At 40.8% G+C, this 13175-nt stretch overlaps 2 protein-coding genes across 5 annotated transcripts in view; one reads left to right on the forward strand and one right to left on the reverse strand.

Annotated features, from left to right (window-relative positions):
• Positions 1–1241: 1241 nt before the first annotated feature.
• On the reverse strand, positions 1242–10786 carry LOC139408845 (N-lysine methyltransferase KMT5A-A-like). 2 transcript variants are annotated; one of them, XM_071153226.1, is made up of 7 exons: positions 10525–10786; positions 9722–9872; positions 8897–9185; positions 6715–6802; positions 4202–4261; positions 2392–2582; positions 1242–2191 (listed from the first exon to the last, which is right to left on the reverse strand). In XM_071153226.1, the coding sequence occupies exons 1-7, from the start codon at positions 10531–10533 to the stop codon at positions 1981–1983; spliced, it is 999 nt and encodes a 332-aa protein (XP_071009327.1). In that variant the 5' UTR covers positions 10534–10786; the 3' UTR covers positions 1242–1980. The 2 variants fall into 2 exon arrangements, with proteins under 2 accessions (XP_071009327.1, XP_071009326.1); XM_071153225.1 differs by having other exon boundaries at positions 1247–2191; positions 8897–9188; positions 10525–10785.
• A 761-nt stretch (positions 10787–11547) lies between these two features.
• Positions 11548–13175, forward strand: part of LOC139408846 (strawberry notch homolog 1 (Drosophila)) — a 30021-nt gene continuing 28393 nt past the window's right edge. The window contains exon 1 of one of the 3 annotated variants that reach the window (XM_071153229.1): positions 11548–11890. The gene's annotated coding sequence lies outside the window, so the exon portion shown is untranslated. The remainder of the gene's footprint in view (positions 11891–13175) is intronic. The other 2 variants (XM_071153228.1, XM_071153227.1) reach the window with 2 other exon arrangements.

Raw genomic sequence — 13175 nt, forward strand, 5'->3', positions numbered from 1 at the left:
AATCCGTGATTTCGATTAAGACATTCATGAGCGAGCTAAGACGGATGTAGCTCTTACAATATTCAATGATTACGTTGCTCTAAAACAGGTTATAGGCTACATGTGCACCATCAAGTCAGAACAGTTGGCAAAATTATGAGGGGAAAAGGGAACAAATTATTAGGGTGAGGCACATAGGCTACTAACAGCTTACTTCACAACATACACTTAGTATTACTTTCTTAGCTACAGTAACATATCTCCCTGGCATATTACATCATTTATGCTGCAGCATACAATACATTTTTGGAGTCACCTTGTGCTGTGCTTACTTGAACAGGAAGGTGGCAGTCCTTTTGTGGGCAAATTTTGTTATCAAAGTCTGGAATTCTCTGGATTTATGGTGTTTTCAAGACAACTGGGAACACTGAAAAAAAAACAAGGTTGAATCATGTCAGTGATCTTCAGGTCCAAGTTCCCGATTTACAATTGAGTTGGATTACCGTTCAAAAGTATTTTCCCAGTCAGAGCAAATCCCCAGTGGTCAGATTCCCCAGCTCCGAGTTTCTAGTTGTGTTGAGCGTGGTAGAAGTCATGCTCGATTGACAGCATGGCCAATGTTGAATGTTTTCCTTTTTAAACTTGGAAAAGAGACCCTTAAACCCAGACATTGGACCACACATCCACTCCACTGAATAAGTAGGCTAGTGATTGCTTTGCAATGCTTGCAGTTAGCCACTGACTCCTTCCAAACAACTCATTGTTGAATTTGCGAATTCCAACTTGTGTAATGTCTATGTCCAATGGCCGATGAGCACTGATACGTTTTATCTATAATTCCTCATTATGTCTCTTCATATGACAATGATTAAAAAGAATTTGCCTAGTAGATTTTTCACTTGATTTTTAATTGTGAAAGTATGTCATGATCAGTCTAATTAAAGCTACTGTAGATGTGTGATTTGATGTCAGTTTATCTGTGGCCAATGACCTTCAGCCTTCTTGGATGGCCACTTAATGGAACTACTTTTTTCATCACTAAAAACAGTCCGCGTGGGAAATGTTTAATTTAGAACGTTCCGTTTGGAAATGTATCTCACTAAGCCAACCTCATGCAATCAACATTAAATATTAGAGGGGATCTGATGCCCTCTGAACAGTAGTTATACAAATCATCAATCCATTGTCCTCAAATTCAGCTTTGTAATCAGCAAGGTGTTTAAATGAAAAAAGAAGAGTCCGACATCATGACAAAAGCAAGCTGGGGTATAATTTGCATAAAACCTGTTTATTCAATGATGCCTCCACCCGAGCATACATATTTAAATACTTCCTCATGGAGCATTTGTTTGTGGACATTGACAGCTTTGTGTGTTAGAGGTACAGATTTGTTCAAGTTCATAAAACAACTATACATAACATAGCATAAAGTTGACATTTCAAATAAAGTGTGAGTTTCAATGGTTGGAATCCTATTACAGTTTTTGGAACCTTTTAAAGACTAATTGCATCTAATAGTTATGTTTTCTGCATCAACCAGAAAGGGTTCTGGTACCATAAATATAATTATTGCTTAGCAACTAACTACCATACAACCAATTAAGAAAAACTTTGTATAAAAATGCAGAACACTGAACTACAACCTGCATGCCGTGGAAGCACTGGTCTACCGGTAATACAAAATATACAAAAAGAAATGTGCTGGAAAAAACTAGCATGTTTCATAGACTGATAAATATATTAAAAGTATTGATGTCGCCAGACATTTAGAAGGTGTACCTCAATCTAAATGTGTGTTTAAGTCACTGTAACCTAACCCACCCTCCTCAAAAACTCCCTCCCCACTAAGCACACAAACTACCCCCTCCCTTTCAAAAAGAAAAAAAAATGTGATGACACATTCTGTTGCTAAGGCAATTTTTACATTTAAAAAAACGATCTATTAAGAAACCAAGGTGTTGTTAGCATTTTCCCTTTTCTTTGAGCTGGATCATGTCTCCATCAATGTTTGAGCCAGGGGTGGGCTGCGATGGAAGCTTTGCTGCGGTCGCCGTAGTCGTAGAGCAGCTCCTCGCCCTCATCGACGTCTCGCGATGCCACCAGGATGAGGTGAGGCATCCCGTTGATGTCATGGAGTTTGGTTTGACAGTTGCCGTTCTTACTGTGGTTGATCAGACGACCCATGCGCCCCGTTTCTTTCGTGGCGTCCACACTAGAGGGAGATGCAGTTGAGAAAACCCCCCCCCCGCCGCTGATATTAGATTAATCTAACAGTTTATGGTTGAAAAGTTATTACACCATGAAACTTAAAACAAATACTGCATTAGTGAGCAGCCAATCGTGAGAACGCTGAAATAGTTTTGCGGCTATACCAGAGAGATGCCACACGCATAAGAGAGTGGTTTGACATACCAGTATGTTTTGCAGAGATACTGAAAGTAGTACATGTAGCAGCCGGTGGCAGGGTTAAGAGCATACTCGGCCTCCCTCATTTTGGCATCAGTGACCTGCAGCAGGTCGCCATGGTACTCCACCACATACTGGCCCTTATCGAAACACTGGGTGGCAAACACTCCTCGACCCTTCCCCTCTATATGCTGCACCTGTACCATTTGGGGAATAAATATACAGCGCATTAGGAAAGTATTCAGACCCCTCGACTTTTTCCACATTGTTACTTTAGACGTATTCTAAAATGGATTCAAATGTTTTCCCCCCCTCAATCTACACACAATAGCCCATAATGACGAAGCAAAAACAGGTTCTTAAATCACCACATTTACATAGGTATTCATACCCTTTGCTCAGTACTTTGTTGAAGCACCTTAGGCAGCAATTACAGCCTAGTCTCTTCTTGGGTATGACGCTACAAGCTTGGCGCACCTGTATTTGGGGAGATTCTCCCATTCTTCTCTGCAGATCCTCTTAAGCTCTGTCAGGTTGGATGGGGAGTGTCACTGCACAGCTATTTTCAGGTCTCTCCAGAGATGTTTCGATCAGGTTCAAGTCTCAGCTCTGGCTGGGAACTCAAGGACATTCAGAGACCACTCACGCATTGTCTTTGCTGTGTGCTTAGGGTCGTTGTCCTGCTGGAAGTTGAACCTTCTCCCCAGTCTGAGGTCCTGAGTGCTCTGGAGTAGGTTTTCATCAAGGATCTCTTTGTACTTTGTTCTGTTGATCATTCCCTCAATACTGACTAGTCTCCCCGTTCCTGCCACTGAAAAACCTCCTCACAGCATGATGCTGCCACCACGCTTCACCGTAGGGATGGTGCCAGCTTTCCTCCAGACGTGACGTTTGGCATTCAGGCCAAAAAGCTCAATCTTGGTTTCGGCAGACCCGAGAATCTTGTTTCTCATGGTCTGGGAGTCCTTTAGGTGCCTTTTGGCAAACTCCAAGTGGGCTCTCATGGGCCTTTTACTGAGGAGCGGCTTCCATCTGGTCACTCTACTAAAGGCCTGATTTGTGGAGTGCTGCAGAGATGGTTGTCCTTCTGGAAGGTTCTCCCATCTAAACAGAGGAACTCTTGAGCTCTGTCAGAGTGCCCATCATGTTCTTGATCACCTCCCTGACCAAGGCCCTTCTCCCCCGATTGCAGACATTTTGGGGTACCCTTCCCCAGATCTGTGCCTCGACACAATCTTGTCTCGGAGCTCTATGGACAATTCCTTCGACCTCATGGTTTGGCTTTTGCTCTGACATGCACTGTCAACTTTGGGACCTTAGAGACAGGTGTGTACCTTTCCTAATCATGTCCAATCAATTGAATTTACCACAGGTGGACTGTGGTAAATCAAGTTGTAGAAACATCAAGGATGATCAATGGAAACAAGATGCACTTGAGCTCAATTTAGAGTCTCATAGCAAAGGGTCTGAATACTTTAATACATCTGCAATTTATTTAATACAAAAAAAAACGTTTTGCTTTGTCATTTGTCATTGTGTGTAGATTGAGGCAAAACAATGATTTAATCAATTTTAGAATAACTGTTGTAATGTAACAACCATTTGGACATTTGGTCTGAATATTTTCCAAATGTACACTTTCACTCATGGAATACAATATAGTCTTGAAATAATAAAATGAACTTAGTATCACACACTATTTATCTGAAAACTGTGAGATGCATTTCATGATACGTCAGTATGAACATAGCAACAAGGTTTTCAAATACAGGGCCTCTCAGTCAGATTAGCTAAGCGCTGTGATCAATGAGTGTACCTCCATTCCTTCCTCGATCCCATTTATGATCAGATCGTCGATGTGTTTCTTTTGTTCACACTGTAAGAGAATCCAAGCAGAGAGGACATAATAAGAAATGTAAAATTTGGCTCCACATTTGAAGGAACACAAGTCCTTATTCACAGTTGCTAATGGCAGTATAGCTAATCTCAAATGTTATGAACCTTTCTCCTTTCTAAATAAAAAAAGTTAAACTGCAAAGTTACTAGTGCTGAGCGATTAGTGCTTGGAGGTTGGTTCAGTGTCGGTTATTTCCGTTCGATAATATTTTTGAAAGCCTTTAAATGCATTATGAAATGACATTAAAATGATGAGCTTTTTAAATGGAAATTCCAAAGCCAAAAATAATGAACACTGTCAGGTCCACATTGGGTAAACAGTTATTTCCTCTTTTTCTATTGATATGAAATAATACATTATTTCAGTCATGACTTTATTTATTTGATGACTTTAAGGAATGAAGAATAATGGTCATCTAATCTCTGCTCAGGCAATAGCAGTCAGCCAGAGAACCAGTTAACAGTATCTCTATGCTCCCCATACTGTATTGGGGCAATTCCACCAATTTTTCACTTAAAATGTATGGCCAAACTAAAACCATTGATTTAAAAAGTTGAACAAAATCATACAACTCTGTACAAGGACTACTTTTAACAAATTTACACTGAACATTTCACAAACACTTACTAGAAGAACTGTGCAGATGCAAAGTTTGGTAACAGAATTTAGGTAAAATCTCCCTCAGTTTAAAACATTAAATATCTGCTCCAAATTAAGATTCAAAAGATGTCTACAGAAATAATTGTGTCAGCTATGACATGACGCCTCAACTTTGAAAAACATATTTTGGTTATTTAACTGCATTAAGTGAAGTGGATTTACACCCGGTAACAGAATTTCATCATAGGTCCCTGATCTGTACTACACAGAAATGCAAAAAAAAAAAAAACAACACCAAACAAGACCATTTTTGGTTGGTCCAGACCAAATCTGAACCAATCATAGACGTCCATGTTTCACAAGTTTGGACAACAAATTACAACATAGTTGAGCTCAGTACAGTAAATTAGAGTATAGTTCAGTACAGTATAATATACTCAACTCTGAACTACACTACTTTTATTTACTGTACTAGAGCTGGGCCATATGGACAAAAATCCATAAATTGAAGGGGGAAAAAATGTGCAATGATAAATCGATAACTTCAGATAAATATTTTTTTTCCTGGGAGGTGCTAGAGCTGGGGGATATGGACAAAAAGTCAGTGATAAATTAACTATTTTGCTCAATAACAACATACGACAAAACATTGATTTATTTAGTAAAATGGTGGCAGGGCTCTAGACAATTATTTCCAGTGCCAAGTAAGAAAGATGGTAGCCTATGATAATATATATAGGAAAAATGCATGATTGTATTTTGATGTGTTACCTATCCAAATACGATCAGATTCATTTTGGGCTCTTAAGAGAATTTGTGCATATTGGCATTTAGGCTATATTATTTACCACTTGAGGAAATGGGAACTCAAAACACCTAGCTAGATTGCTAACTCTGAATATGATATTGTTGATAGCTAGCCAGTAAATGTAATCTAACGTCCTACAACAAAAAAAAACGTCCAGTGCTAGGCCACTAGATGTAAGCCTATTAAGTGAAAATGGCACGCTCCACTCGGCTCTGTAGGCGCTTCAAAACCCATACTGCATAGCCTACTCCAGTTGTAAAGTGGTGCCATGAATCCAATATTAAGTGGTGAGAAACGCATTATATACACTCACAGAAAGCTGTGACTCTCCTCTGTAACTAAAACATTAGTTGCTTTGAAAATGTATTTGTCGCAATAGTATTTTATGCAACGGTGCTTCTCAGAACGCATCGCTCCCTCCTCCGTGTGCAGTGGGGAGAGGGATTGAGTCAGCAGCCGACTGCAAAACAGGGACAGGCAGACACTTCCATAGCAGGAATCAACAATGCATGGGCCATTACTGTCGACCACATAATGGTTTTAGAACACATCTACAGGAACGTTGTGTAGCAAAATCACCAACGTAAGAGGAATGCAATGTCAGTGTCTGTCATTTCTGGTTTATCACCACAGCTCTATATTAGAACTTGTCAAATGTCCATATCAACTAGCCCATGTCAGCTAATGTGTTTTTATTTATTTTTTAGCCCATAGATATTGTTGTAATTTGTCACTCAAATATCACATTAGACATGGAAAAATGTACAGAATTGCAGGAAATAAGCTTTAAAACTTGCAAAATCCTCTCCACCAACAAAAAGGGTGTGAATAGTTTGTCATGAACAGTGCTTGAGCCCATAGAAATATACATGGCGCGTGCATGGGGGCGTGGGATAATGCAGGAAGCAGCCCTGTTTATCTCTCAATAATCTGCACAGTACACCACAAAATCTTTGGTATATAACAGCATGGAAGTGGTCAATGCTTTAAATATTACAAGGTAATAAATGCACTTTGCGCTCACCTTCAACTCCGCTTTGCTTTTCCTGGAGCTTCTCCTTATGGGATAGTAGTCGGTTACTTTGCGGTTTTGGGAATTCCTGCTCACTGCTCTGTTAAAAAAAAATTATGAAGTAGCATTAATTAACAATTGCTCATCTGTGTGAACGTTCCTTAGGCGTGCTGCAAGGAGGCATGAGGACTGCAGATGTGGCCAGGGCAATAAATTGCAATGTCCGTACCGTGAGACACCTAAGACAGCGCTACAGGGAGACAGGACGGACAGATGATCATCCTAGCAGTGGCAGACCACGTGTAACAACACCTGCACAGGATCAGTACATCTGAACATCACACCTGCGGGACAGGTACAGGATGGCAACAACAACTGCACGAGTTACACCAGGAACGCACAATCCCTCCACCAGTGCTCAGACTGTCTGCAATAGGCTGAGAGAGGCTGGACTGAGGGCTTGTAGGCCTGTTGTAAGGCAGGTCCTCACCAGACATCACCGGCAACAACGTCGCCTAATGGCACAAACCCGCCGTCGCCGTCTTTACTATTTAGTTAAGATTAAATCAAGAATAGTCTGATGGGTGACAATATTAGCCTATCACTTGTGAATTATAAATTATCACCATGTGAGTAAGAGGCGCTGCACACTCACGGAGAAGGGCACAACGCAGCACTCCGGGCCGCAAAAGGCATGGATTTTTTTAGGGTGCATAATGCCGCCGTGAAATTCATTATCAAGTGCTTGTCAAATTGTGAATGAGAGACTGATGGTGTGTATAGACCGCGCAAAAAAAACAAAGCAGAGCTCAAGCCTTTCAAGAGACTTTTTCAAATCATCATCATTAGAGTCTCATCATGCAGCCTTACAATGTATCAAACATCAAAACATACAGCCCAACTTTTGTAAAACAACTGAAGTTATATTAATAACTCAAAATTAACCATATACGAGTAACTATTTATTTGTTAACTGCTCACAGAATAGCCGCATGTGCACACTCACTCAAATCGTTTAGAGAAATGATTTATATTTTATTCAGCTTTGTTTAATTCATATTAGAAAATAATGCCACGGAATTTTATGCAAATCTTGTCTGCTAAATGAACTCGTATAGCCTAAAATAAATAATGTTTATTGTGATGTGTAGGATATATTACATGGCTTTATTAGACTTTTTAAATGGCTTGTAGGCTGTGTGTGGAAGCTAGGAGATGCTAATGTTGTGTTTATGTTAACTGTCAATTACCGCGAGACTGACAGTTATTTGCTTGACAATCACCGGCTGACGAAATCTCGTGACCGCCACAGCCCTACCCCTGGCCTGAGAGAATAGAAGTTCAATGTGTAGCTAGATGTAGAAGGCTAACGTTAACTAGCTAACGTTGCTCATGAAAGGAAGTTAGGCTAGCGAGCAAGCATTTTTAGCTCGGTTACCTACGACAACACAAATTTCAATTGTGTAATGTATGACAGAATGATAGACTGTTTGGTCAACATGAAAGAGGAGGATGGCATTGGCGAGAGTCAACATGTTTTTTCTACTTGCACGAACGTGCACGCACACAGAAATCAGAAGCATGGACAGCCACATATCACAATTTTACGTTGATTAGACTATATTGTTTTTGCTATCTTTTAGTTGTCACTGTATTAGACCAAGCATAGGTATTTGATGTTGAAATGGTGCTGGAATAGTGGAGGCAGCTCCGGTTTTCTTTGTGACTTGCGGTAACTTTCTTTGGTTCTAAGTCAATAGCTGTTTGGCGGTCTGAAAATGTAGGAAACATTAACTTGCTTGACCATGTAACTGTTTGTTACATGCAATATGCTTTATGGACTTCAGACAGAGGTTGCTCTCTGGTTTTGTGATGAAACAAAAGGGGGAAAAAAATTGGCATCATATGAAGCTTTATGGCTTACTCTGTAATGAGTAGTATTTTGATTGAAATAACAATTCTCACAAAGCCACCACTACCTCAAGTTCAGTTCACTCCGAATATGTGTACATGGGAGACGCACAAACTCTGCAGTTCACCAATTCCAATTATAATACACCCTTTTTACATAATTATTCACATGCTCCAGTTTAGTGCATGCATTTGACAGTCCCTAGCTATTGTAACAAGTGTTTTTTAGTTATGAAAACACCCGACAAAATGCGATTGTGTGTGACATCCAGTGAGAGCTTACATTCTTAGTGCTGACTTCTTCCCTTTGGCCTTGCGTCGGATGTCCCTCCTCTGGTTGGCGAGGTGAGCAGTGGTGTTGTTGGCGAGTAGGGTGTGGGTGATGTTGTTACTGGGGGCAGGAGGGGAGGAGACATCAGCTGGGGAACGGAGGCAGGAGACTGGGGAGAAGTGGAGAAGCTGCTGGGAGGACTGATGCTGGTTCTCATCTGTCCTGCAGGGCCACTGGCTGTGGCTCTCTTCCATGTCTGCCAGCTTCAGGACGCATGCCGCCTCAGAGTTCAGTCTCCTGGCTGCTGGGTGGGGCAAGCAAAGAGGAAGTCAGATGAGGATATAACAGCGTTCATAATGGCTTCATCTCATTCACATAGCCCATTTGACATGAAATGTACAAAAGCAATCAAAAACTGAGGAAACAAGAATAAGTAACTTTAGACTATCGAGATGCCACAGACTAAACCCACAGCGCCTCAGATGTGATGAGAATGTTATTTTTGAATGAGGGGTGAAGTGATGGACCATGATGAAGCCAACCTCATCATGCAGCCATGTTTAAGATTTCATGTAAACACACATTTTACTCAGTATTCACTAAGCCACATAATGTCTATACACATTGATCTAGGCCAGGTATGGGCAATGCCTAATCATGGTCAAATTACCACCCACATGGCCCCATTGATTTTGTTAGTCACTCTCGCTCAGATATCATATTAAAAACTGTAAAAATTTCACTCCACCCGATGGTAGAATGTGTAGACTTGCAGGAAAGAGGCAAATAGAAAGACCAGGACATGCACTGCAGTAGTTCAATGAATACACTACATACCATCCGCTTGCCTCTGTGTTTCATTCTGTATAGAGCAGCATCCAGCGTACTTTCCCTCCTGAATGAGTTTGATGGTCATCTCATCACGGACAGGTGATTTGGACTTGCTGTGGCCCAGGAGAGTGATGGAGTGGCTGTTTAGTACCATGTCCTGTCAAAGGAAGTGGTGGAAACCATCAATAATTTGCTGTTGCTGTGTGTGTGGAGACGTCAACAATGTAAATAACATAACGTTGAAATTAATTTTCCAAAAGGTTAATGTCGAGGACATTCGACCATAACAACTCTTGAGTAATGTCTGGCAGTCACCTGAACTGGTCTCATGAAAAAGAGGAGACCTGTGTCAATACACTAGCAGTGACGCCAGCCAGCAACCTAATTTGGCTAACTATGACTAAACACACCCGCACAACATACGGGCCTCCTGGTTGTTAGCTCGACCGTTCGCTTATTCACATTATTTGTGACAAACATGTTGTTTTCGAGAACATGCAAACGTGGCTGTATATTTGAGTTACAAATGCCTCGCCCACTAAAAGCGACTAACTTTTTATTTCGACCATTCGCTTATTCAACCGATAGGAGTAGCTAGCTGGAGTAGGGAGAATAACGTATAGTTAGCTAGCTAACCATGCTAGCTAACATCATGCAACAATGTTGGACATTGATCAAGTAACGTTAAAACCAATACCTAACTAGCATAGAAATAACAGTCCACTCCCCTCTATTGTCCTAAATTAATGTAACATATTTTTTGTAAAATAACAAAGTACACATTTGACGAATTGTTACAGCCAACTTACCCCGTTCATTTCTGGATTGTTTTTTGTATTTATGCGAAAAAGGCTTCGGGTCCACTCTTCTGTTGCAGTAAAACAATATCCAGAAGCCGTGTCTCCCCGTATGTCCCCAGCGTCATACAACAGTCATCCCACCTCTTCTCTGCCTTCGTACACTCTCCTCCGTCTCCACAAAGGTCACTTTTGTATGTTTTCCTTTGAAATTATTCAGCCCAGGCAGTTTCCACAGTTCCTCCCCTCCGCCATGTTTTAATGTAACTCATTCAAGGGAGGGAGCCATGTAAACATTTAAAGGGACGGTAGTTCTAAAGCAGAGCCAACAGGCGGCGCTGTCTAACATTGTTTTGGGGAGTTAATTAATCAACATGAATCATTATCATCATCCTCATTAAATAATTACCTTCTGAAAATAAGTATTTTACAGAATCTGAGTAAACAACAAATTGAAAAACAGTCTAAACTCTCTCTCTGTACTTTGGTATTGGTGTGTCAGGTTTCGTTTGTGGCTGTTTTATATTTTGTCAACAAACTTTTCACACTGCCTTTTTATCTAGACCTCATGATTTTGTAAAAATGTATGTCTTCCTCATCGTTTCTCTGTATTATTTGTACAATATTTTTGACCCTGCACGGTATAACATTGAATGATTGTGTAAAATGTTATTTTATTATATATCACATATATTTTCTGTTTATTATTGATGCTATTAAAAGCATGAAGTAATGCAGCCGGGGAGGTCACCATCTGAGTGGTCCTTCTCAAGGTTTCGACTTTCCAGGGAGATTTTCCTTGCCTCTATGCTGCTGTTTGCTTTTTGGGTCTCTATGATTTAGATTGGGTTACTATTGATTGATTGATTTGTGCAATATATAAACATGCAGCACAAAGGATTAGACCTTAACGCCGTCATGATTTGAAACATGTCACACAGACCTCTAATAACGTAGCAAATGTTTTACCCTGACCTTACCAAAATGGGGGTTCCCAATGACATATTTTGCATAATGAGAAAACGTCGACTGGACGTCACTTCCTTCAAAGACTTCACGCGGTCACGTGACGAGGGTTTAGCACTCTGTTTCTGGAATCTGTAAGGTTTAAAATTATGCTTGAAATGTCAACATTCTTTTCTTTATCGATTGCTGATCGCCAACGGACGCCCCGCGACCACTTGGATATCATTTTTTATCGACGGAGTGCTAGGAATTCGCGCCTGAAAATTCCAGCTCTCGGGCTAAACGTCACGTGACCAATACGCGACTCTGGTCGTTTGGTAAAGATGGCGAAAGGTGGTTAGAAAACAGCGGAGCGAAGAGGGTAACAGCCCCTGTAACCGCCGCGATAAACTGGACACCCGTTGACTGCCAAGTGAGTATTGTTGCCTGGCACAAATATTTGTAAATGGTTGGTGATTTCCCCAGGATCACGGTGAAGTGTTTATAGTGAGGCTGTGACATGTTGTTTTCGTGAAATTGTATTTTATTGTCCTCTTCGCATTGCAACTAACGCGGCAACGTTAACGTTAGCTGTTAGCTAACGGCGTGACAGAGCATAACACCAACACGGCTTAGTACGCTATTCGCTAACTAGCCAGATAACTTAAAGCGAACTAGAGTAACGTTAGCGAAATACCTTTTGTAACATTAACTATTAGTGTAGATATAATTACCGTACTAATGGTAGTGATGCTAGTTAGCGAATGTGTTATTTGGGTTGCATTTTAGTACATTGTTTTCTTAGTGCAGTAAAATTCATAACGGGCAGTAGGGGTTAGCCTGTTTCAGTAACGTTATAATGCAGTAGCTAATGGCATAGCTACATAGTTAAGTTATCCAGCAAGCTAACTAGCTTAAATGCCAAGGTGAATGGGACTTGTTTACGCCGCTGTCGCGTGAATAGTAAGGTTGCTTTTCACACACATAACAGTTGCATATCGATGTAAATTGATACCATAGTTAGTTAGTAACTTGATTTATCAAATCAGTGGACAGCTCAGCCAAGTTAACGTTAGCTAGCTAATGGTCAGGTGAGTTTCAAGTAGCTAACGTTAGCTAGCTAATATACTGCAGTGCTATTGACTTTAGAGGGTGTGTGGTTTCCTAGCTATGTATGTGTACAAGCCACATGAATCTTCTAAATGTCTTAGCCTGATCTAAACAGCAAGCACATATAGAACATGTTAGATTTGACATTAGCTAGCTACTGTTAGCTAGTCTTGCGAACAACGACGTCACTCCAGGAAATTGAGACTACGGAGTAGGGAGCAAGTCAAGTGCAAACACGTGCCAGGGTCCGGGTCACATTGTAACCAGACAAATTATCAATATCCCACACCTGGATGTACACCTTGTATTTAAGTGTGTAACTGCTGAATATTCTTGCAGTCTACCTTGACCGATTTGTTTTAAGAGTTGGGACCCACTGTCGAACATTTCTAAACATCCTTGACGCTTCCTGGCCGGTGCCACATGCCAGTCAACATTCTGTTGCTATCATCTGCTCTGGGTGGGAAGTTTTTATTTATTTTAATTACTAGTAGCAGCAGCAACCAACATCATACTTTATTAGTGCACAGCTGAGTGAAGATATCTGGTCTGATGATTGGATGAACTGTTAGATTACCAAGGTAAACAGTCACTCAGTGGTCACATGT

This window comes from Oncorhynchus clarkii, chromosome 5, assembly GCF_045791955.1.
Source record: "Oncorhynchus clarkii lewisi isolate Uvic-CL-2024 chromosome 5, UVic_Ocla_1.0, whole genome shotgun sequence".
Taxonomy (NCBI): Eukaryota; Metazoa; Chordata; class Actinopteri; order Salmoniformes; family Salmonidae; genus Oncorhynchus; species Oncorhynchus clarkii.